The 26,293-nt window shown below is 34.8% G+C and overlaps 2 protein-coding genes across 5 annotated transcripts; one reads left to right on the top strand and one right to left on the bottom strand.

Moving 5' to 3' along the window:
* The first annotated feature begins 2,086 nt into the window (after positions 1-2,086).
* LOC18439974 (interferon-activable protein) lies at positions 2,087-7,484 on the top strand. Of its 3 annotated transcripts, XM_020670613.2 has the most exons (7): positions 2,219-2,367; positions 2,509-2,673; positions 3,454-3,509; positions 4,298-4,359; positions 4,667-5,482; positions 6,404-6,620; positions 6,951-7,484. In XM_020670613.2, exons 2-7 carry the CDS (start codon positions 2,526-2,528, stop codon positions 7,077-7,079), a joined length of 1,428 nt encoding a protein of 475 aa, XP_020526272.1. In that variant the 5' UTR covers positions 2,219-2,367; positions 2,509-2,525; the 3' UTR covers positions 7,080-7,484. The 3 variants fall into 3 exon arrangements, with proteins under 3 accessions (XP_006850191.1, XP_020526272.1, XP_088719217.1); XM_006850128.3 differs by having other exon boundaries at positions 2,087-2,673; XM_088863091.1 differs by lacking the exons at positions 2,219-2,367; positions 2,509-2,673; positions 3,454-3,509 and having other exon boundaries at positions 4,314-4,421.
* Positions 7,485-17,279: 9,795 nt separating this feature from the next.
* Positions 17,280-25,852, bottom strand: LOC18439976 (protein translocase subunit). Of its 2 annotated transcripts, none has more exons than XM_088863093.1 (4): positions 25,749-25,852; positions 22,291-22,730; positions 21,904-22,025; positions 17,280-17,609 (listed from the first exon to the last, which is right to left on the bottom strand). In XM_088863093.1, the coding sequence occupies exons 2-4, from the start codon at positions 22,535-22,537 to the stop codon at positions 17,442-17,444; spliced, it is 537 nt and encodes a 178-aa protein (XP_088719219.1). In that variant the 5' UTR covers positions 22,538-22,730; positions 25,749-25,852; the 3' UTR covers positions 17,280-17,441. The 2 variants fall into 2 exon arrangements, with proteins under 2 accessions (XP_088719219.1, XP_006850193.1); XM_006850130.4 differs by having other exon boundaries at positions 25,668-25,852.
* Between the last annotated feature and the right edge of the window lie 441 nt (positions 25,853-26,293).

Consider the following 26,293-nt stretch of genomic DNA (forward strand, 5'->3'; position numbering starts at 1 on the left):
TTTTCAAAGGTGAGGTCTAAACGTTAGAAAACTCAAAATATTATTATTTTTTTATAAGAAAATCATTCAGTGATTTTTAAATAGTTCCCAAAATAAAACAAAAAAAAAAAAAAAAAAAAATCTCTGGTGTCTGTTTTCTGCCCGAGGGAGTGGACAGTGGGATGATCTAAAGTGCTTTTTTTAAAGAACGTATTCTTCGTTTTGCAAGCTATATCCTTCATTTCATTTGGCAGTTGCCTCAATTTCCACAAACGATGAACCTTGGCGCCATTCCATTGTATTTAGGGCACGTTTGGTTAGTGCACAAATATTTAAACCGGACAAATATTTACATATGTAAACACTTTGTAGGAAAATATTATGCAAACACACGTTTAATAAACATTGTGTAATGAATTATACGTGTTTGGTAATTTGGTATTGAAATATATTTTGTACGTATATTAAATCTGTATATGTAACATTTAATATTATAATTAAAAATATATAGTTATATTGATTTAAATACTATTTAAATATTATGTTTATATTAATTATAAGTTATCATATAGTATATATTGTGTTGTAAATATCCATTACATCAATAAAATATATTATATAAAAACATATATTTGATATAATACAAATTATACATAAATGAAATAAATAATAATATAAAACTAATATATAATGTAGTATATATATTAAATATATTATTTGATATAAATAAAATATTATATAATAAATGTTATATTAAAAATAGTGAATATTTGACTAGTAGATCCGCATGTGAAAATAAAAGCTCAAAGAATGTTTGTTTCGTTTCACCATGCATTAGATTATAGCGTGGTAAAATTTTTTACCATGAGATTTATTTGCATATGCGTTACGCATCGTATTAAACCCAATTTACACATGTTCCCAATCAGCTTCGACTTCGATCTTTTGCAAGTTAGGAGGCATAAGTCCACAAGCCACGAACCTTAGGTTCGTTCATAATTGGAAGCCGTCTCTCTCTCACTCTTAAGATAGCTGTCGACAAATACAGCAGTTAACGGGTCGGCCTTGGGCTCGGCCAGCACGTGTCCCAAGCCCAGCCTACCAAAACAAATGTAGGGTAGGGCTACGGACCGAATTCATGATATATCAAGGTCCGTTCCTGGTCTGGACTCTATTAAATCTGATCAGGTTGGGCCGGGCCCTACTAGTTGTTGTGGACCCACTTAGTTGACCAAATGAGTCAAGTCTGGGTCCATTTTACCTAGAGCCGATTGGGGTCGAGTCTAAGTCCATTTGACTTAGACCTGATTTGGGTGGAGTTTGGGTCCAAGTTCATTTTAAAATTGGTAGGGTAGTCCCTCGGTCAAAGTGGACCCTACGCAACCCAATTAAATATATATCATCATCATCATCATTCCAACTTTATCCCAACAATTTGGGTTCGGCTATGCGAATCCTGTTCTGCCATTCCGTTCTATCAAATGTCATACTATATGGGCGCATATTGATGGTTACAGACAGAACATTAGGTATTCTAAAGCTTAGTTGAAACGTAATGTCGATTTCAATCGCCCATAGGAATTAGGATTGGAGGATAGCTCGGCTGATTGAACAAAAAGAATCAAACATTCAAGATCCAAAATAAAAAGAATTTAACAAATAAACAAGTAAAAATATATGAGCGTGAAATCAATTTAGTGACAATGTGTTTGGGGGATAAATTTTATTTTAAGTGTGTAAAGTTGCAACCTTGAACAATCCGATTAAGGAGTATCTCTAATTTTATCATAACATGTAAGTTTGGTGTAAAAAATTCATAGGATCATCAAAAAATCTATTTTCATATCTAATTATAAAATTTTAAAGTAAAAAACTGATTAAAATCAAGTAGATCTATAAACATATAATTTTTTTGAAAATGGACGATCTAGATAAAGTGTTACAAAATGCATTATTTTTTAGACTCAATTTTTATTTATTTGTTTTACATCTCGATATCGGAATAATCAATTAAAGGGTTCTTCATGCATCTTTAATTCTGCATTCTAAAGTTGCAACCCGATATAAACTTTTTCCTTATTTAAATCCTCTATAGTGATCATTTATCACTCCTAAGTTAATGAAGCAAAGTAAAGAAAAGCTTCTCGTCCTCCCATCCCAAAAAAAAAAAAAAAAAAAAAAAAAAAGCCAAGGGATCCTCTTTCTACAATATAAAAGTGACAAGCCCTCTCTAACGGTCAAATTTAAACCCAACGGATATAAAATTTAATTAAAAAACGGAAGCTCCATTCATAAAGCAAATCCCCTTCCGTTACACGATCGCCCTCTCTCTCTCGCCCTCTCTCTCTAACCAGCTAGGTAGCTGGATCGCTCTCGGCAACATACTCTGTAATTTCTTGTTCTTTTAATCTGAGGTTTTCATTTAGATTGGGATAATTGGATTCGCTCTCAAGTGAGTTCTTGTATTCTCTCATTTCTTTCTGTATTTTTCTTGTTTGTTTTTGTGGGTGTTTCTTGTTTTGAGCGCAGGAAGAGAGAGAGAGAAAATGGAGGTCCTGGAGATAGATTGGAAGAACATAGATAGCAGGTTTGTGAGAGATGAGATGTACGAGAGCATAAAGGCCCCGAAATGGGTGGATTTTTTGGAGCCAGATGAATCTGTTGATGATGATGAAGCCTGGTTCTGTCGAGCTGGTGAGGAAATTGCTTCATTTGAAAACTTTGGGCAAACCATTGATTCGTTTTTCTCTTTCTTTTCTTTCTTTCTTTTTGCTGATTGGGTTCAAGAATTTGGGATTTCTCTGTAAATCTCACACAAAACAGTTTTTTTTTTTTTTTTTTTTCCTTTTTTCTTTGGTTTCTTGAAATTGGGCTTTCTGTTGTTGTCATCCAGAACGATTACCCTTTTTTTGGGGTCCTGAAATTAGTTTCTTCTACTTCTTCTTCCCCCCCCCCCCTCTCTCTCTCTCTCTCTCTCTCTCTCTTCTTTTGTTTATTGTTAATTGTCTTCAGGAAATTTCCGTCTTCTGTAAATTTCACCTGAAAACAATTCACTGTGTTTATTTTCTTTGTTTTATCGACAAGATAGTTTCTCTTGTCAAATCTCTCTCTCTCTCTGTGAAAACAATTCATTAAAAAATTCTTTTTGTAAAACCCACTTTTCTTGCTTCTACTTTCTTTCTCCTGAATTAGCTTCATCTCTCTCTCTGAGCTTGATTCTATTTCTTTTTTCCCAATTGGCTTCAAGAATATTGGTTCTTTTTTGTGGATCTTATCCAAAATCAAATTTCTTTTTCTTTGCTACTAATTTCTCTCTCCTGAAATTAGCTTCTCTCTCTCAAGTTTATCCACCAAATTAACTGCTTGATTCTCTTTCTCTCTCTCTCTCATCTGATGTTTCGCTCTTTCTAGCTTGAGACGAAGTTTGGGTCTATTTTTTTTTTTTTTTTATGAAATCCATTTTCTGTGTCCCAGATTGCAGGCATCCGAAGAGTCTCAGCGATTTTCAGAGTTCTTCGCCCTTCGACAAGGTAATATATCTAGAGAGAGAGATATATATTTGACTAAAATGTCCATGTCCTTTGTTTATAATGACTGAATAGAGTGAGAGAAGTCCAAATTATTCGAGGACATTTTCGTCATTCATGCATAGACGTGACAATAAAACGCACCTGAAATTTACGTATATTTCAATGTAGAGAAAATATATACCGAAAAACGCCCCAGATTTTGGCAGTTATTTCCCTTATGATTCGTAAAGAACTTCGAAAAACAACACTGTGATGATACCCCTTATTTTCTCGAAAATACAAAACACTCCAAGTTTCTGACCGTTATTTCCCGCAACCTGATTTTTTACACTTCCATGATGACAAAATACACCCCTGACAATTATTTAATGTCATCAGTACCCATTGCTTGCCTTTGGAAAATAAAGAAAAAACCAGGACATGATAGGCATTTATTTGAGGGTTTTTGATGTCTGAAAATTTATTTTTTATTTCTAAGTATAGAATTTAAAACTTAATAAATAATATATATCGAACAGATTCAAGGGTTCTTAAAAATTGACGGTTTAAAAATACATTACAAGATGCATTACTTTTAAAAGGTCAAAATTCGTTTTTTTTCATATTTCTTGAGGTTGAGACGATTGATCGGAGGAATTTTTGGGCATCAAAACATGTAATTATTTTTTTGAAAAGCACCATAATTTAATTGCTTAGGGCCTCACCTTTATATATAAACCTTTGCCTTATTTGAGATGAGATGTATAAATGACTAGAATACCCTTAAATAAATTTTTTTTATTTTGCAGGGTAAGCATCTTCGATCCGGAAGCAGCTCGGATCCCATGCCATTTGGAGAGATAAACCCAAGGCATGTTGTAACAAATGCCCTCTTCTTATATCTGTGACCAAAATGCCCTCTTACTCAGAAAAGTAATTTTGAACTATGATAACTATTTATTTATTTTTTTAAAATCTGATTAACATCAATCGATTTTGAATTGTTGTGTAAGAGTGGGTATGGAGTCTTAAGCTTTATTTCAATAATTTGGTCCTAGAGGGTCATTTCCGCCAATTCAATGGTTCCTTTTGGTGGTCCCTTTTTTATGAATTATTTTCATTTTGAATTAAATTATTATTTTCATTTTAAATTAATTTATTTAAAAAATCAATTTCAGGGACGCGAAGCTGAAGAAAAGAGGCCCTGTACCACGCCACAATGACCAATCAGAAAATGAGGAACCCAATTACAAAAGAACCCCCGAAACAAGCGGAAATATCAAAAACACTCCCAGCAAGTACCGGAAAAACAAAACTTTCAGCGAAAAACCTCGCGCAAACGAAATCGCCGCAAAGAACGAAAAGATCACCGAAACTAAGATTCCTCAGCTAAAGAGCACGTTGTCCGCCCGAAATCTCTTCGCTGGCCGAGAAATCCTTCATCAAATATCTGAGTTTTGCTCAGAACTTAAAAAACTCGCTCTCAATCGAAATTCCGGCGAAACATTGTTACATTCCAACAAAAATTCAATGGATTCCAGTGAAAATTCCGCCGAAAAATTGAAAGAAAGCAAGAAAAAGAAAGTTGGATTATTTTCCGGTGAGAATTCAAGCAATTTCAGTGAAAATTCCGGCAAAAAATTGAGCGAAAACAAGAAAGAAAGAGTTGGGTTACTTTCCGATGAAAATTCCTATTCTGGTAAAAATTCCGGCAAGAACTTCACTGAAAGTTTCGGCCATAGTTCTCTAAAAAAAAGTTGCGATGGTGGGTCGAGAGATTTTTCTGGCAAATTTTCCCGTGAGATCTCCTGCCAAAATGCTCTGCAATCTAGTGAGAAGAAGGCTTCAGAAGAGTTGGTTGAATTTCCCGGCAAGTTGGGGTTGCCGGAAAACAATAGAGGAGGAGGAGAGGTTGAGAATAAATGGCGTGGACAGAAGCAGAGGAAGAATTTGAATGGCAGTAGATTATTCAGCCCTGAATCATGGAGGAAAAGGTAACTTCTCTAATTTTCATTGTTTCTTCTGTTTTTATATCTGTTTATTTATAATTTTGTTGATAATCAGATGAACTAAGTTTGAAAATTTATCAGAGCGCACTTGGTTTTTGAGAATATGGAAAAGAGACACTATTTTTTAAACTTATTTGGTTGATAACCGGATGAACTAAGTTTGAAAATTTATCAGAGCATACTTAAGTTTTTTAAAATATGGAAAAGAGACCCTATTTTTGAAACTTAGTTTGGAGAAAAGAAAAAATTATGAAGGAGACATTATTTTTATAAAATATAATTTAGGAGAAAGTAAAAGAGGAAAACTGGTTTTTCGAATACTATTGAGAGGATGAAAACTATAGATTTTGCCCCATTTTCTGAGCTCTAGGCTACTGCAATTTGCCTTTTTTAATAATTGATTGTGATTATCATTATCCTCTGTTCGGTAATTAATGTTTCAAGATTCGGCCGAGACCGGTCCCTGTGTAAAATGACCATAATCTAATTTAGAAATGCTAATTTTTGTTAAAAATGATTTGAAATATATTTTTGAATCGTACATATGGTTTTTACAATGCTTTGGGAAGTTTTCTATCATCATTTTCTAATTTTTATTTTTATTTATTTATATTATTTTTAAGGTATAAATCAAAATTTTGCATAATCCATCTCTTACTTACTTTTTTGAACTTCTATGGACTTCTAATGAATGCGATTACTGGTTTTATGCTTTCCTATTTTTATTTTTAAATGGTCTTTTCTTTTTCTTTTATAAATTTTTTACCTTTTTTTAACTTGTTCACTATGAGCCGAATCCACTAAGACTCGACCGAATTACTCGGCTCAGGCCATAGCTGGCCCAAATCGAGTTAAAAAGCGTTGGTGTGTATTACTGATTTAATTTGCTTGCACGTAAACTTACAGGAACAATGATGAGAATTGCAGAAGTGGGGTTGATAATATTATCAACGGTGATGAAGAGAGCAGCAGCAGCAGCTTATTATTAGTGAAGCCATGCGGAGTACGGTCATGCCCACCAACTCCACAGAAGTTCCCCTCTCCCGCCAAGCTTCGATCTCCTACTCCTCATAATAATAATAGTACCACTTCTCCTCTCAAGCCAATGAGACCACCACGCACGGTATTATTACTCTCAAACCTGTGTGGGTGTTTTAGATTTCATTTTAAATCGGAATAGAATGGTCCACATTGCTTGGTTTTATGCGACCCTCCCCCATTCGTGTGTGTAGGGACTACTTTTAGAAAAAGTTGGTATGGATCTCTAAAAATATTATCATATGGATGTGGGACTTGATTTTTCTATAGATCCGTATCAAATTTAATGGTGATCCTTTGAGATCCTACACATGAGTGGGGAAAAGTCCTATAAGATCATTTCTCAATTTCATTTTACATAAGAATATAAATGGTCCATGCTTGATTTTTTTGCAAACATTTGTGTTTTATATAGGAAAGAGGAATTCTTGGAGAGATTAAGCTGCACAAAAAAGACATACACGACCAAGATAATTTTAGTTTTGCCGAGGAAGCCAAGAGTTTAGCCATGTTTTGGTTCTTGAAGCCATGCACTTATGGGTAAGGTAGTTGCTAGAGGCATTTATTTTTTGAATAATTATTTTATTCAATTATTTTTTTTGCCAAGATGGGGTAGTTGGTAGAGGCATTTATTTTTTGAATAATTATTTTATTCATTTTTTTTTTTTGCCAAGATGGTGGTTGGTAGAGGCCTTTATTTTTTGAATAATTATTTTTTATTCAATTATTTGTTTTGCCAAGATGAGGTAAGTCGAATTATATTTAGTGTTGTGAGAGAAATTTACTACAAATTGACATTTTAATATTGATTTGTGGTGTCATTCGATTTTTTGCCCCTCTTGGAGAACAATTATTTTTTCAATAATATGAAACTATGTAAGTTTTTTGTGTGTGGGGGTGGTTTTCATTCCCTCTTGGAAATAAAATAAAGGCTGATCTCATTCTTTTATATTTTTATTGTTGTGGTGGTTTTCTCTTTTTTATATAAACATGTAAATTATGTTTTGGAATAAAGAGAATTGAGTACATTTCCTCCGTCTGGAGTATATGTAAATGAATGAATGTGGACCAACATGATGGAGATATCCTGAAATGGAAAAAGAAAAAAAGAAGAAAAAAGAAAATCAAGGAATCAGTCAAATAATGAAAAATAAATTATCAAGAAAAACAAAAAGAAAAAACGAATAGCGAGATAAAATGGATTTGTAAGACGTGGTTTTTAAAACCTCGTCTCAATATATTTCCTCGGTCTGAATATAGACCCAACATGAGCGAGATATCCTGTATTCACATATTTATCCCTCTCATGTGATTCACATAAATGGAAAGGAGAAAAAGAAGAAAAAGAAAATGAAAAAAGAAAATCAAGGAGTCAAATAATCAAAAATAAATAAAATAAATGATCAAGGAAAAAAAAAAAGAAAAAACGAATAGCGAGATAAAATGGATTTGTAGAACGTGATTTTTAAAACCTCATCTCATACTTCAACGGGAAATACAGTTCTAGTATAGTAAAACCTACGCGTTGATTATCTCGACCTTGATAATCAAGGATCTCTAAAGCCATGGTAGCATGTGACAGACACTAGTTACCATGTAGTACATTCTTAGACCATCCATTTGAAAAGTTCACAAATACATTAACTGAAAATGAATAAATGTGGACCAACATGATGGAGATATCCTGTAGATCTTGCATATGTATTTTTCCCTCTCATGTGATTCACACAAATGGAAAAAGAGAAAAACAAATAAAAAGAAAAAGAAAATCAAGGGAAAAAAAATAAAAATAAATGATCAAGGACAAAAAAAAGGAAAAACGACTAGCGAGATAAATGAATTTGTAGGACGTGGTTTTTAAAACCTCATCTCAAACTTCATTGGAAAATACAATTCCAGTGTAGATAAACCTACGTATTGTTTATTTCAACCTTGAAATATAAGAAACTCGATTTCAAGCCTGTAAAATGGCAGTATGTGACTGACACTAGTTACCATGCATGTCACAGATAGCACATTCTTAGACCATCCATTTCAAAAGTTCGCAAATTTAATCAATGGATGTGGGCCGAGATATCCCGGAGATTTTATATATATATATAAAAGAGAAAAAAAAAAAAGAAAATCAAGGAGGTCATCGGGAAATACAGTTCCAGTGTAGAAAAATCTTCATCGAGAAATACAGTTCCAATGTCGAAAATCTACATATTGATCCTCTCAACCTCGACAATCAAAGATTTCTTAGAAGCTAGATTTCAAGCCTTTAAAATGACAATATGTGACAAACAACTGGTTACCATGTAGCACATTCTTAGACATTCCATTTAAAAGGTTCACAAATTTACATTAATTGAAAATGAATGAATGTGGACCAACATCAAGGAGATATCTTGTAGATCTTACATAATATATATATATATATATATATATATATAGATAGGGATATTCTAAACTTCACCACCCTTCAAATTACAAAGGTTTAAGATAGAGAGAGAGTTGTGAAGTGTGGATTTATTAATTTTGTTGTTTATTTTTTTAAAAAAAGTTACTTTTGGGGCAAATTTGTAAATATTACTATAAGATAAAAGGTATTTTTGTCATCTCAATAAGAGGTAAAATTGAAATTTTAACTAAAAGACAAATCCTATCTACAAATAAAGTTCCAGGATACTAACTTCCCAAATGCCATTATACTTTTATGAAAATTTTAAATTTGCTCTTGTTTAATGGTAAAATTACCTATTTAAATAATTTTTTAATTAAAAAGTAATGATTGTTTTGATAACAATAACTGATTAAGGAAAAAAACATAAAAAACAAATAGCGAGATAAAATGGATTTGTAGGATGCGGTTTTTAAAACCTCATCTCAAACTTCATCGGGAAATACAATTCTAGTGTAGAAAAACCTATGTATTGATCATCTCGACCTCAACAATCAAAAATCTCTAAGAAACTGGATTTCAAGCCATTAAAATGACATTATGTGTCAGACACTGGTTAACATGTTGCACATTCTTAAGACTATCTATTTCAAAAGTTCATGAATGTAAATAAATGAATGTGGACCAACATGACGGAGATATCCTGTAGATCTTACATGTAGATTTTTTCCTCTCATGTGATTCACACAAATGGAAAAAGAAAAAAATAAATAAAAAGAAAAAGAAAATCAAGGAGTCACATAATGAAAAAAAAAAAAACAAATAAATGATCAAGGAAAAAAAATAAAAAACGAATAGTGAGATAAAATGGATTTGTAAAAACCTCATCTCAAACTTGATCGGGAAATACAGTTCTAGTATAGAAAAACCTATGAAGATATCTAAGAAGCTGGATTTCAAGCCTTTAAAATGGAAGTATATGCCATACACGATAGCGCATTCTTAGACCATCTATTTCAAAAGTTCAAATTTACATTAATTCCAGAGCTTCAAAGTCATTAAAATTGAAGGCCACAGGAATTAGATTTTTTAGGGGTTTCCATAAATCACACCCGATAAAAAAAACCCATACATTTCCCCTTTCTTTTTAATATTTCGAGATAAATGGACAAAATGGGATTTAGTAGAATGGGAAATCCTTTAAAAATTCAAGCATGAGACATAGCACACATACTAGCTTTAGCTTTGATCACATATCCAAAGCCCATTTGGTTCTATGGAAATGGGTATCTTAGGGAGACGCCTTTACCATTTACTTGTGGACATGGTGTCTATGAGTCCACGTAGAAATGAGTCACCTCACAAACATATATGTTTAAGATGGATTTTTGGACTTAATTTTTAAGGTTATGTAATCTGTAACATGAAAATCATGAATATGAAAAATAAATAAATTCAAAAAAAAATATTTGAACCGTTAGTTTCAATTGTTTTTAGATGGACCACCTATTTGCATCCATACTTAAGATGGATGCTTTATACCCTAGGGACCACAAATGTAAGAATGTGGTCCCTACGGCATGAAACAATTTTCCTTTACTTGTACATTGCCAAGCATTTGTGGCACATCATTTTCACCCAAATAGGCTAGTTCGAACTAAAATGGGCATGGACCATAAATTATACCTTCATTATCTAACATAAAATTGTTTCATGCGAGCTGGACCGCATTTCTACAATATGCGGTCCAAAAGTATAAAGCATTCATCTTAAAGATGGATGCAAATAGATCGTCCATCTAAAAACAATTATAATAAAAGATCCAAATGTTTTCTTAATGTAATTATTATTTATAGTTTTTTTTTTAAATTTTTTTTTTTTTTTCATAGTCATGATCTTCATGTTAAAGATTATATATTATCTAAAAATTAAGATCAAATCATCAAATTATATTTAAAAAATATTTTTATTGCGAAGCCTGCATTTCTACAACATGCGGATCGACCGCAGAGAAACCGTGCCCTCATCTAACCATAACGGTTTATGCTCCGAGGAGAACCTTAGCATAACTTTGAGATAAACTTTAGGGTTCAGACCTTTTTCACTCTGCTGCCATAAGTGCTCTGTACATGTGGTGATCGTGCCTAGAGTTATTACTCCATGTGAAAGTTAATCCAATTTACAAATAGATCAATTAAATTCTAGTTTTGAATAAATTCATTGAATTTCCTCATGCTTGGGGTAGTTCACACGAACAATTAGATTAGTGAGGCCCTCAACTAAAATAGTAATAACCGTTACCACACCAAAGAATCTCAAGTGAGTCCACTTGAGAGAGCAAATTTAAAGTCCACAGGCCCCCTTCCCTAGAAAGATATGAGAAGTTGAAGTCTTTTATGCAGACAATGCCTTTTATCTTTTGCGAGGCGTTCGTCGCAGTGGCCATAACCAGACACATCATTGACGACTTTTCGGTCAAAAACTAATCTGCAATAAGAGCAAGGTTTTGTTCTTTGGGGTCCGGCGGAGTCTGACAGCCCACATGCTACATAGACTCCAAATCGGGTCGGACGACCTTCCTGCCATCTATATTTGTCTCTCGCTCTTTCATAGTAAACTGAGAACCATAATCTTATTGGGAAAATCATTGGTCATAAAGGCTCTTGGCAAGCTTCATCCTTATCCTTCGCGATGTGTCTCCAATTGTTGAAATCTGTTATTTACGCATCGTCCATCTACTGGTTGCTCACCTGCTACCTGTCCAGCCGCACTCGCAATATAATTGAAAGAAGCCACTGCAATTTCTTGTGGGTAGGGCGTCAAAAAATAGGGGCTTGCACTTCGTGAGTTGGGAGACTATATGTTAGATTACTAATGAAAGGGGTTTCAGGATTCATCGAGCTCATGACTTTCCCATGGTAGGCATGATAAAGCTAGATTAGAGAATCATTACCAAACCATCCTTGCTCCCGTTTAGATTCTTCAAGTACCAATATTTCTACAACTCATCAATCCGGTCCACGTAGCCTAAGAGCTGCTCACATGCTTGGAGGGGGATAGCCCTGGGACTGAAATGAATGCAATGGAATGTGCGTTGGGTAGTTGGTGATAGCAAGCAAGTTGACTTCTGGGTTAACCCATGGCTATCAGAGAACTCTCAGTGAAGAGAAACTTTAGATTCATCCTCCACAATCCGACTATCCTTCCAAATGACTTCTTCCAATTCTTTTGGAAAGGCACCCATGGTATCTGTCAGAATTGGAATTACGTCCCAAACGCAACCCGAACCTCTGCAACTCAACATTCGCCATCCGAAACATTAAGCACTCTTCCCCTCCCTCATGAGGCCCTTCTCTGAAAATTCATCAACCTCATTCAGTGACTCTTTCAAATAACTATGGGTGGTTCGATGTCAATAGAGATAGTCATAAAGATTTCCATTCATCACGCATATAAGAATCTATGGTATGGCCGCTTTCAGAATGTTAAGATGCTTTGCTATCGTCTATTCTCTCCTGGTCTTATAGTGTTTTCAGGCCAATTCATTTGAGAATCTTTGAAACCACTTCAATCATTTCTATGTCGACAATCGGTATGTCAAAAACTTTCCTAGGGGTTCTTTCCGCCATCTCCTTTTTGAATGACCATGGATTCTAGTTTGTAAAATCAAGTGTAGGGGCACTCCTGCAACCATGGCAAGGGAGCAAAGGAAAAGGTGGGATACATATGCATGTCTGGTATGGCCACTTTTAGAATGCTATTTTCTCTTAGTCTTATAGTGTTTCCGGGCCGATTCATTCGCCGAATCTCTGTAACCTCATCAATCATATCTATGTCCACAGTGGGCATGTCAAGGTGGGAAAGCTGGAGGCCTTTTTTGCATACTAAAAGCAACCTCCGGCCACCTACATTCCGGGCAACTCAAGTGTATGGAGAGAATTGATCAGTCTCTCTCCAAAGAAACACAAAACATTTTCTGAATTAATGTCTAAATTCAATTTTACCATTCAGGGTAATATCTCCTCTATTATAAAAATACAATAATAAATAAATAAAAATATAATAAAAAATAAAATGGTGATAAGGGATGCTTTCCTCTTTTCATTTTAGAATCTTAAGTATCTAACCACCTGATTAAATTTAGACGTAATCTAGTTCACATCTCTCTAGCCTTCCATGTCTCTTGTCCCTCTCTATTCTTTTGCATGTATCTCATCAAATCCCACAAATTTAAAATCTAGGTTCTTTCCAATTTGAAAAGAAATATTTTTTTTTTTAAATACTAAAAAATAAGAATGAAATCCAAGACGTCACATTCACATCTGCACCACTTTTACCTCAAAAGCCCATTACCAATTTGAAAGCAAATATTGAACTAGAAAAATTGTAACCTTATTGCTTAGCAATTAAACAATTTTAATAAAAACCCTGATCACTCCTGGATATTCATCAATTTAGTACTCCAAGTGCTCTCCAATTTAAAAGTAAATGTGGAACTAGGGAAATCACTATTTTCCTAATTAAACAATACCAATAAGTTCCTAATTAGTCAAGAAAGTTCCTTACTATTTTCATGCCTACCCTTGATATTAAGATTTGAAGTCTCAAATAGCAAATTTATGGAAAATGTTCACCATTAGCCTTTCATGAAATAATCGAAAATGATTGGAAGTGCAATTTGAAGCACCCTGATGGGAGATTTTAGATGAAAAATTCATACTCCTCGAATAATGATTGCATCATTATGTTAAGTATAATTGTCAATCAAGAAGTGGGATGAAATGCTAAGGAAAAATCTTTGATTACATCTGGGTTGAAGATTTACGACACCACATGTACCAAAATTATATCACTTATAAATTAAGGAGTTTTTATATTTTTGCTAGTAACTCCACCATGGCCGGTCCCAACCCAGCCATGCCAACCCCAAGTCTGGATAAAGGAGGAGGGTTATTTTAGGTAGGGCATCTAGCATAAAACTTTGCCATATCTTTTCGTGAATCCTCAACTTATTGTTTATCAAAAAATCAATTCGGATTTATGTTAGAGAGGTCAATAATTGAGGCTAGTTTCCTATTTAAACAATTGATTGAGAAGTTTAGGGAGAAGAGAAGAGACCTCTAAATAGTATTTATTGATTTAGTGAAATACGACAGATTATTTAGAGAGTTAATTTGGTGGATGTTGGGAAAAAAAAGAATCTATAGAGGATATATTGATGTGGTGAGAGATATGTATGAGAGAACGCTAGCTAGTATAAAGACAATTAGAGACACATGTGAATTTTCAGTGACAGCACGCATGCATCAGGAGTTATCATTGAGCTCATATCTATTTATTTTGGTTATGGACAAGTTAATTATATATCTACATGATGAGGTACCGAGGTGCATGTTATTCACGGGAGACAATTTTGATTGATGAGACCAGAGGCGGTATCAACACAAAGTTAGGCTTTGGAGTGCCCTAGAATCTAAAGATTTTAAAATTAGCCTGATTAAGACAGAATACATGGAATGCAAGTTTAGTAAAAAATGAACGTAGAAATGAAAAAATAGTTAAGATTGATGACTGTAAAATACTTAAAAAGAGATTATTTCAGGTATCGTGAGTCAATAATTCACGAGAATAGAAAAATTGAAGACTATATGAATTAGAGCTAGGTGGACATAAGAAAAAAAATGGATTTCAGGTTTTGAAATTAGTCAATTTTGTAATGAACCGTCAATTTTTAAGATTTTCAAGTTTTCATATATCTGCTCGACCTACACTATTTTTTAAGCTCTAAATTTTATAATTAAAAATAAAAATATATTTGAAGGCAATCACAGAGAGATTTCCAGTATTGAAACAAAATTTCTCGATACTATTTGAACATGCACTCTACTTTGATTGGTTAGAGCCTCGACTCTATACATACTGCATCCAAAAAAAAAAAAACGACGCAAGATGCTCATTTATAAATTTATCTAAAATTTTAAAATTCATTTGGCTTATATTTAAGAGAGTTGTTATTTATAAATAACAATATCTAAGTCCATTAAGAAAGGGTATGATTATGAAGTGCAGCCTTGGAACTGTGAAGATAAAAGACTCCACTGAATAGAAAGATAAAGAAAATATTTCATTGTCTCGCTCTTTTTACCACCATCCTATATTTTTCTATTGCTAACCTTCTCTTTCTCTTTACACCCGATTCCAATAATTTACAACATTAGCTGACCCTCCAAAAAAAAACAGAAACAAATTAAACAATTATAGCCTTTAGAAAAATAAATAAATAAATAAATAAAATAAAATTAGAATAAAAGACATTAAAGGCTTAGACCTTAGCCTGAGCTTGATTGAGGAAAGAAAATAAAATTAGAATAAAAGACATTCAAGGAATGCCACTGCGATTAGCTTGATCCATGGCCATGGCCATGGCCTTAGCCTGAGCTTGACTGAGGCCACTGCCTGAAAGAGTAGGACCCTCGGTGGCCCCGCCTCCGCGCTGGTTGTTGACAGGCTCAAGGTGCTGTCCGTCAGTGCCATAAGCCTGCCTCTTATAATCCTCTAAGTTTGAGTACTTTACATAAGGGCTGCTTTCAAGCGGCAGCTCGTCCATCTGCTGCCCGCCACCATCCATCGCCTGCTGCCCGCCGACGCCGGCATTGGCATGTCCGCTGACCCGATTGGCCATCTGGCCCGATCCCTCCTGCTCATTCCTCCTCACCGACTTGGGTTGCTCTTTGTTGCTCGACATCCTTCACCCTTTGTTTTGGGTCCGGGGTCGTGTCATTTTATATATACACCTTGCTTGACATGCGGCAGTTGGGTGTGGCTCAAGATGGTTTGCAACGTGCCACGCTTTCATTTTGAATGGTTCTTTCGGTGTTGATCCGGGTTATAAGATCTCTTCGACAATACTTTTTCTTTAACAGTAAGATTGAAATGCACAATTCCCGACCAAGACCCACAACCAGTGCAGTGAGGTGCAGTGCAAAGGCCTCATCTCTTTCATGATCCTCAACCATGAAGCCGCCTCGCCTTTCATGATTCAACACGAAGATCGTTACAAGATAGCCAAGAGAGAGAAACACCTTTATTAAAGGGATTCATAATACGAAGTGGACAGAGATGGATAGGAGTTGGAGTTTCAGAAGTAGCGTTGAAGGGGACCCGTTAGAGTTGGAGACAAAAAAGAGCGACTGTAACCGACGTGTCGCTCCATATGGCCGGAAGGAAAATGGAGCAAAACGAATTTTCACCTTTCAAGAAAAAGTTGTATAGAGTCGAGATCCCGTCCACCTTACAACTTCTTATCCTTCCCCTACCATCCAGCTCGTCGATTGTAATCGAGAGATCTTTCATCTTAGATCCGATGTCTCAAAGTATTTTATTTTTAATTTTTTAATGCATATTGTATGAATATGAAATTTAGTACTTCCCATCTTCTCATTGGGGCGGGGCATACCTATAAAAAATATTATACTAATTTTTCAATAAAAATTAATGATCAAAATATCCTTTGAAACTTTTAGAAGTATTTTGGTCATTTTATTTTATTGAAAATATTTTTTTTATTTTTTACCAAATTTAATATCAAAATAGTTTGTAAATAATATAGAAACGTGACATTATGATTGGGACAATCTTAACCCCCCATTCAGAATGGACGGTTGGATAAGAGGGATGATAGAACTTCTATGTTGAAAAGAAAAGAAAAGGAAGCCCTTTTGTCACTTCATACATAGATATTCAGTTGAATAAAAATCGTAGCAAGTAAATTAGCTTTACACTGTTATCATATCCCCAAATTTTGGATGACTACTTCATGGACATTAAGCCTTCTCAACATACATTAACTAGAGTACATTGGGCGTACACAGTCTTAAATCATGAATTTCATATGAAATATCATATTAATATGATAGTTTAATTTTACCTTAGTTATTTTACTATTTTGAGCTTTCTCTAAGACCATACTATTCTCATTCTTAATTAAACTTTTTGATTTCCTATAAGTGGACTCAAATCACATGTAAAGCAAGTGCACTCTACTAATATAGTTAAGATGAGAAGAAATATTTGGGTTTAAATAAAAACAAAACTGTCAAAAAGAAATATCACACTATCTTTATGAATAGGCATAACATGAATTCCACCCATGAACACTAACTAGATTTTCCAATCCTAACGACACTAACTCATCAACAGAAATGGAAACTCAACAACAGAAATGAAGCTTTCCATTTCCAAAACGGACGCTTCTAGATGAGCCGACTATCCTTTTACCATTTTATAAGTGATTGGGATTTGAGGCCGCCCTTATACAGCTCAAGTCCCAAAGCCATTCAGTAGGAAAGAACAACCGCAAAATGGTATGAAATATCCACCTTCAGAAACTCAGTCACTGTCTTTCTCATACAAGAAGGGAATCTTTTCTAAGAAACAGTTGGGGATATCCAAATCCTATGAATAACATGATAGTGTCAATCTCTCTCTCCCCCCCTCTCCAGTCACTTATGTTTTACGAAGATATCAATTGGCTGTTGCCTTGTTCCCCTCAGCCTCGAGTTGCTGCAACTCTATCAGTCTCTGAGCCCAAGCTTTCTCCCTCGCAACGGCTGCCATCTTTCGCTCTTTTCTCTCTGCAAGCTTCTTACGCCTTGCTTCTGCCACCTGAGCTTTGCGTTTCTTGGCTTCAGACTGCCAACCACAATGCACACTTTTAACTGTCTTGGCAAGAATCAAACAACTCGGGCATTTAAACATTAGGAGAGTCAACAAATTTCAATGTGAGGTACATTTGAAGTGTGAACCACATCCAACATTTAGAAAACTAGGCAAGTTCCAGTGAAAAATACTGTTCAAAAGTGTTAAACAAAATTACTTACGCATTCATAGTTGTACCTTCTTTCAACATTTCATAAAATTTTGGTTCCCCTACAACTTCAATTGTTCAAAAGTCTAAGGAGCTCATCATGCAAAAGTTGCGAATTTGAAAATCCCTATGCTCTTTATAGTCAACCTCTTTATAGTCAACAACCTAAAGAAATGATCCACAGATAGATGAAAAACCCAATATAATCATTGACAATGCCCAAAAATTGAATTATGAAAACTCTAAAATATCCTTTCTCATAACCTGCCACACTAACGCAAAAAAGGGAAACAATCTCTTTCACGCATCCATCACCAACTCCAAAACCACTCAATAGCATTTAAGGGCCATTGCAATATTATTTATCTCTTGAGCAGCAATTGTGTCATAAAACATCGTGGTAACATCTACATACAGTAGGTGAGCAACATTTGAAAGAGTAGAATGCTAGGATACCCTTTTTTCGTCATAGAAACTTCATAACGAGAATGAAAACAAAGGGAAGCCATTGAATCTAGGTCATTGATGTTTACGGACTACAGCACGTTTATGATAGGGGATAGGTACCCTATAAATTAATACTCACTACTCCAAATTCAAGGTTGAAAGAGAAAAGTGAAGTTAACGAATATGAAAAAGGTAACAAGAAAAAGGAGTAAATAGGAGTTTAACTAAAGTTTAACTTCTTTGAAAGCGTAATGGAAAGCTTATACAGTAGAACTATCCAGCAAGCGTAATGGCATAGCATATTTGAACTATCCAAACTTCACAAAAAATAAATAAGCGACAGTTAAATCACATTCGGGCATAAAACACCAAATGAAAAGCTTATACAGTAGACGCCAAAGTTAAACTTCTGTGAAACTCTCTTTAATAAAGGCTCCAGCTCCCTAAAAGCCCCACATCCTCCCAAGTATATATAATCACAGTAATCAACCAACTTCCTACAGAAGTAATATAGGACAAACACATGGAAAACCATTAAATAAGATGAATTTTATTCCAGAAAATCAATGAATTAAATGCCAATACTCTATGACAAACCTTCTTTCAGGTTTAATTTGCCAAAAGCTGCAAGATCATGCCAAGAAGTTTTCTAAGATTCCAAGCTCTACACTGCTCTCTTCATTTATTCTACCATTCATATATCCACCATTAACACCAAGAGCTCCATCACTACTTCATCATCTTGAAATATCAAACCCTTATAATGGTTTGGAAGCCACACATCTCTGAATCCAAGGATATAAAGTAAAGGCTACATCAAGTTCTTTGGAGAAAGCAGTGGACATAACCATAAAGAAGTCAAAGAACAGAACCGGATTCTTAAATAAAAACATATAAAGATGATGGAAAGGACCTATTTTAATGGATGAAGGGAGCATCAAAGGATGTATGCATTGAGAATAGTTCTACTCAGCTCAAAACAATCATATTTGGTTTATTAAAAGGTGCTAGAGAAATATCAGAAACAAGCCTTAGAGTAGCCTAAAACAATGGTTGGGGGCAACCATATTACAGTTGAAAACGATAACTGCAAAAACACTAGGTGCGAATAAATCGATTTTAAATTAGATAAATGTAGATGGCCGATGGAGATTTAGGGCTCCTCTGGAAGCCACTTTTTAAATGTGTTGTGACGCTTGTAGGTCATCTTTGTGATGTAAAACAGATGAAGAATATATATATATATATATAAAAAGAACATATTAAAAAATAATAATAATAAACAAATCAAGAAAAAAGAGAAGAGAGAATACCCTCTATGGGTATCTGCATGGGAGTCCACCCAAAAGATTGAGAGATTTGGCCCTCTCTAGGCTGCAATGGGGTCCACCCAAAAAAAGACCTTCGATTTTAAATCAGATAAATGTAGATGGCCGATGGATATTTAAATCAGATAAATGTAGATGGCCAATGGAGATTTAGGGCTCCTCTGGAAGCCATGTGTTGCAACGCTTGTAGGTCATATTTGTGATGTAAAACAGATGAAGAATTTATATATATATATAAAAGAACATATTAAGAAATAATAATAAACAAATCAAGAAAAAAGAGAAGAGAGAATACCCTCTATGGGTATCTGCAAGGGAGTCCACCCTAAAGATTAAGAGATTTGGCCATCTCTATGCAACCGATGACCCAAAACAAATCAATTCTTCTACGCTATCTATATTCTTGTCCAGCACTTAACATATTCAAAGAAAAATAAAAAACATAAATAAATGAACCTAAAAACCTAATGAGCTCCACAAGAAACCCTAATTGTTATTAAATTCTAGCACTCCATATTTTCGAAGTTGAATTCCCAGTTAATGTGTAACTTATAGCAGAAATCCAGGATATCGAGCATTATCTTGATTTCTTTTTCAAGCTCCTTCAAATATTCATTATATTCAATAAAATATTGTCCCAAATGCAATCAGTCAATAAAATCCTCAATGTGGAGCTTACTATGAAACTCAGGGAGATCAACCTTCAAGATCTTGAATATGCTCCATAATTCATGGTTTTTAGCTCAATATTTTCTCATTTTGAATGGAAGCAATGCCCAGAGTCGGTAGTTGAGCCCGATTCAGCCCTAGGTTGAGATTTGATGGGGGATCTACTAGATTGCGAGCACCCTCTTCTCACCAATCAGTACTTTCTAATCATTGATTATTTTCACCAATTTCTCTTCGAATTTTTCCTATCGAAACTTGAAAATCTTTCATTGCTGGATTTAATACTCTTTGGTTTGATGATACACAACCTCCATGATTTGTGGCAATATATCCTTGACTACAAGAGTGGGTTTGAGAGGCATCGTGATGGATCCTATGCTGCTCCGATACCACTTGATGTAAGAAGTCATGGAGGAAAAAAAAAAAAAGCAACAAAAATTGAAAATAAATAAATAAATAAAAAGGTGAGACAATATGCCTACTCTTTGGGAGATTTGGCCCTCTATCTAGGCCGGTAAAGGAGTCCACACCAAAAAATATATTTTCACAAGACCCAAAAATGAATTCCTCTTCTCTATCTACAATCTTGGGCAACATTTACATATTTATAGAGAAAAAACTCTAAATTGCTCTATAAGAGATCCTAATCACTGTTAAATCTTAGTCCTTCACCTTTTCAAGATTAAATTTTCAATTCTACCACTCAATTCTCTACTATAAAAAAAATGACATGAATAACCTAAGAGACTTAAAAAAATAAGAAACTTTAAAAAATAAAAGATAAAATAGCCCTAATTTTAGTATCCTAGAAAGGCATAATAAAATAAAAGAATAAAAAAACCTCAATTATATTACTTTTGAAGTAATGCTAGAACGTGTGTCGGTAGCTCCTTTAAATACCACTTTTTGGCCTCATTTCGGTGTGTGCACTTCAAAAATGCTACAGCTTGATAACTTGCTCTTAATTTCACAAAAAAAAAAATAACTTGTAGACAAATACCAAGAAAGCTCCCTTGCTTGTTTCAACCAAATGTAAATGTATGTAAATGATATGGTAAAATATAGCAGCCTGCTTGATTTTAACACCCATTTCTATACCAAATTCATAAACCCTAAACCCTAAAAGCAATGAATTTACAAGCTAGCCTTGAATGATGTCTTGAGCCAAGAATTTGACACCAGAGATCACCATAAATGAATTCAATTGAGGTACTTCCTATTTTTTGTCCATAACACTGAAAATTAAAACTAACCAGGAATCATGCTCTACAACATTGAGAAAAGGAACCAATCCATCTTCATATGAACAAAAATGCAACCAAACTCATGACCAAATTGAAAAGAAGAAAACATCCATAATACCAACACATCCGTTCTTCTTCCTCTTTTTTTCTTTTTTTTTGGGCGGGGGGGAGGGGGGGGGGGGAAATCAAATATCAACATAGGCTACCAGTTAATGCATCGTCAATGCAACAGTTGCATTCAAATAAAATGAAAAAGAAATAATCCGAGCATGAGGAAAGCACAAGTTTGTGTCTCGCAATGAAAGCCAATAGAATTTATAAACTTTCGAATAGCAACCATGAATCCCTCTCCCTCCCCCCCCCCCCCCCCCCCCCTTCCCTTCCCCACCCACCCCACCCAAATGGCATTCAAAGTAAGAAGAGAATCGCACCAATTTAAAGGCAGCCCTCTGTTTGGCACGCTTCCTTCGGTTCCGGCCCTGCACACTCCCTTCATTGGGTCGGCTCCTAGGAATGGGCTCACCAGGCACATACTGTATCCATGTGTATGGCCCTGCACTCTTACCATTTACATAACATCACCATTAACAAGCACTACACATCAAATACAGAGAGGAATGAGCGAGAGAGAGATAGAGATAGAGAAAAGAGAAAGATCACAACCCTAAGTTCAGTATTCTTTCAAGCACAAAAACACCATTACTAAGCAAAAACAGGTCCACCACAAATTCAAGGCAAGGAAAGCCCTATTTCCTCTATCATGGATCAAGGGAGAAAAAGAAACCCTGGTAAGCAATGGAGATTGAAGTCATACAAACCTGGAGGCTTGAGACTGGCTCTCTTCCTGCGACGCTTGAGACCGGGCCTTCTCTTCGGGAAACGCGTGTCCGTTAAGCTGTGAAGGCCCATCATCGCCAAAACGGGCCGAAAACCAAAAGAGGATGAAAGGTAGAGAGAAGAAGAAGAAGAAAATGAGGGGAGAGAGAAGGGGGAAGGCGTATGAAGACGAGGTAAGGTGGCTCCGAGAAGGGGGCGCACCAGTTTACTCATTACCCTGAATGCCATCTCTCCCTCTCTCTCTCTCTCTCTAAACGGAATGGAGAAGGACGGCTCACTCCACTGCCATTTTCTCTCTCTAACTCACACCATTTTACTGAGACTCCACGGTTCAGAGATCGGGGAAGCAATGCCCATTGGTGTTCCAAACATTGGATTGGAGGGAAATTTATTTGACAGTGTTTCGATCCGGATTTCCGATCTGCATGAGAATCAGTCATGATCACACTTTCTGGAATTTTTAGTCCTTGTTTCTAGTGAAATTTTTGAGGTAGGCTCACAACAACCTCGGTTCTATATTAAATAATCTTTGGGCATCAAAACAACCTCTGCTAGTGAAAGTTTTGATATAGGCTCTAATTTGATTTTTTAGAGCCTCGATTCTATATAAATTTTTCCCAATTCTAAAAACATGTAAGAAATCCAAATTGTTTTTCTCAAAATGAGATGCCAAGACATTGGTATTAAAAAAAAAAAAAAAAAACCACAATTAGTATGTATAAATTCAAATGTCATGCCTCCTAAAATGATATATAGGTGTTTGATAAACAGTTATGTTACTTAGACATATGTTTATTTATAACAAGTCAGAATCTTAGAAAATTAGACTGAGAGGGTCAATATGGCAAAGTTAAATATTGATTTATGCAATATTGTCCTTGGTGATTAGTTCAACTATAAGACATTCAGGTATTATTGTGCTCGGTTTACATGATGGCACCCAAATTTTGAGGACACATTTAGTGCTCTAGTATTTCAATCTATCAAGAAAGCTTTGGATTGTGTGTTCATTTTTGTATATTATGGTTAGGGAACCATAAATTAAAATAAGGTAAAACTAAATGTATAAAGGGAAAGAAAAGGAAAAATAGAATAAGGTAGCTTCTTCATAATTTGTTGAACTTGATATGCAGACATGTATATTAGTTGTTCTACATACTTGTTGAAAATTTTGGCTCTTAGAAAGGAATGTTCCTTGTCTTCGAGAAGGATATCTGTAACAAAACTGCAAAATAATTAAATTATATATGATTTTAAAAATATTTATGCAATAAAGAAGTATTTCGTAGTTATCATACTTTTAAAATTGTTTTTCATTTGTTGTTTGGCAAAATGTGAAAATGAATTCTCCTTTTGTAGTTTGGAATACAGTTTTGGAACATTATTTGCACCCATCATGCCAACTACTATTTTTTGGTAGAAATTCTATAACATTTCTTTTGATTTGTTGGGCCAACCTGCTATTAAAATAAAAAGAAGTGTTATTTTTAAAAAGTGCGAAATAAAAAGCTAGTTTTTTTTTTTTGGTCTTTTTATTGTAATGGATAAAAGAAGAACAATAAATTTATGCATAATGGAGCTTTAGATGATCATGCATTAGGAAAGAACAACTTGTCTATAAGAATAAATTATTAGTTAGTTAATTTACCAAAAAATGAAGAGTTGATAAAGCATGGTAACAATGGACCTTTCTCATATGTTTTAATGTTATTTCTTGAACATCAATGAAAAGCTAGATGTTGAGTGGGTCGCCCTACTTTTAAAGGTAAGGCGACCCACTAAACACCTAACTTTTCCAAAATAAAGGAAATACTTCTCTCTCATATACAGGCTCATGAATGGCCAGCTTGTGAGTAAGGAGTATCAAGTTTACTCAGTTTTGAGAGTTTATGATATTCACTTCACATCTTTGAAGTTCGCATTTGTACTTTGCAATGCTAAGGGAAAGAGGGTGCCCTTAGCAAACACAAGTGTACCCCCACTGTATAAGAAAACCAAGAAAATTAATATGTGGATTGCTCAAACAAAAATTGCACCAGTCTTAGGCCGCAACTATTCCAATCACAGTTCTTAGCAAACACAACAAAGTGTGAACTAAACAGCAGATATGAAAACATAAAACTAAACGAAGGACTGCCTAGACAAAGATGATCAGTCATGGGGGCTTTAATATCTTAAACTAACAGTCTCTGCTTATCTATGGCAAAGAGGAAATTCCACCAACAAGCAATGGACTAAGATTAATGACTTTAGCTCAAAAAAAAAAAAAAAAAAATTCTCACAAGGATTATTATCCAATACGAACAAAAACATTGTTTCATCATGCTAATTTCCTATGAAAACAAAATGGTAAGCAAAAATCATAACAATAACTCAAAATGGTAAGCAAAATTAATAACACCAGTCCAATGAAATTTAAGGCTTTTGCCAAAATTCACAATTTACATTTGGGACTTCTACAAAAAAGTATGACCATGGAGAAGGAACCCACAAAATCAAATGATTAACAAATAAACACAGAAAAACAGAATAATGCAAAAAAATAATAATTAAGGAAACCCTATGATTCCATAATATGGGCAACAGAATTTCTTCCACAGATGATAAACCAAATCAAGCATTTTTAGCACTAAAAAAAATGATAACAAACACTTACCAAGAAGTTCAGACACAGCATTTTTAGCATACATCACCAAAACGCTTACCATGAAGTTCAGACACAGAAATTGATACGCCAAAACTATGAGGCCACCCCTTATAATTCTCTTTGCTAAAACAAACAACGCAAATCCCTCAAACAAAACATGAACCAAAGAAAGAAAGAAGCCACACAAAAAATTCAGAGCGAAATTTCATGAATCTCAAGTGAGATGGAAATAATCAAACCCTCTACAACTTCCAAATCCCTCCAAAACCAACGCCATAAATTAACTACACACCAGTCGCACAAATAAACACTTCAAATCTAAAGATTCCTGCAAACACAAGACCTAGCCTTTCCAATATCACAAGATCTTAGAATATCTTCGCAGAAACCCTAATTTTACGAGCAAGAGAAATTGGTATATAGAAAAAAAAAAACATGGGGAGCCCAAATCTGTGCTCAGTTCAAACGATTATCTTTCTCTCTGTGCTCAGTTCAAACGATTCTCTCTCTCTCTCTCTCTCTCTCTCTCTCTCTCTCACTAGGCCAAACGATTCTCTCTCTCTCTAAGCCAAAAAAATCTATCTCTGAGAATCAAAGAAAAACCCCATTTTCAATAATCAATGGAAACCAAAGAACATGTGTGAGAGATGGCGGATGGAGGGCTATCTACGAACTGTGAGCTCTGTGAGATGGTGGAGAGAGAGGTCGAACCTGTGTGAGAGATGGCGGACGGGGGGCTATCTGCGAACCGAGAAGTCTAAGAGATGGCGATGGCAGAGACAGAGCTCGAACCTGAAGATGGCGGCGTAGGACTTGCTTCTGGTATGCGTAATGGAGCTAAGGTTATCAGGCAGGGCTCACAAAAATAAAGTTCCAATTTTGAGTTCCATCCCTCGGGTTGGAACTTTCGTTTTAACGCAAGGCTGGAACTTGCACAGTTCCTTGGAAGTTTTTGTTTTAAGTTCAAAATTTTTATCAAACACAAAACTTTTCAAAACTTCCAGAAAGTTACTTCCCGTTATCAAACACATCCTTAAGGATGAGGTTTGTAAGGTGACGACTTAAACATTCTCGTTATCGTCGCCTAAAAATTTATTTTTTACTCTTATAACGAAATTAAAAGCTTTACAAACCTAGCATATCTATAATTACTCCAAAATCTTGAAAATAGACGGTCAAGATAATATAAATTAAAAGGTCTAACAATAGTGCAAATCTACCATATTTATAATCACTAAAAAATCTTAAGAATGGACGGTCAAGATAATGTGTTATGAGATGGACTAATTTTAGGACTTGAAATTCATTTTCATACTGCTAGAGGACCGGTACAGAAC

The sequence above is a fragment of the Amborella trichopoda genome, chromosome 3, assembly GCF_054954075.1.
Source record: "Amborella trichopoda isolate Santa Cruz 75 chromosome 3, AtrichopodaSantaCruz75HAP2 v2.0, whole genome shotgun sequence".
NCBI lineage: Eukaryota > Viridiplantae > Streptophyta > Magnoliopsida > Amborellales > Amborellaceae > Amborella > Amborella trichopoda.

Excerpts from the sequence above, each read along its gene's own strand:
- LOC18439974 (XM_006850128.3), top strand. The coding sequence starts at position 2,526 with ATGGAGGTCCTGGAGATAGATTGGAAGAACATAGATAGCAGGTTTGTG. Across the intron at positions 3,510-4,297 it reads GTTCTTCGCCCTTCGACAAG|GGTAAGCATCTTCGATCCGG; the intron begins GTAATATATCTA and ends TTTATTTTGCAG. Across the intron at positions 4,360-4,666 it reads TTTGGAGAGATAAACCCAAG|GGACGCGAAGCTGAAGAAAA; the intron begins GCATGTTGTAAC and ends AATCAATTTCAG.
- LOC18439976 (XM_088863093.1), bottom strand. The coding sequence starts at position 22,537 with ATGGCATTCAGGGTAATGAGTAAACTGGTGCGCCCCCTTCTCGGAGCC. Across the intron at positions 22,026-22,290 it reads AGCCAGTCTCAAGCCTCCAG|GGCCATACACATGGATACAG; the intron begins GTTTGTATGACT and ends GTAAGAGTGCAG. Across the intron at positions 17,610-21,903 it reads AGAGGGCTGCCTTTAAATTG|TCTGAAGCCAAGAAACGCAA; the intron begins GTGCGATTCTCT and ends TGTGGTTGGCAG.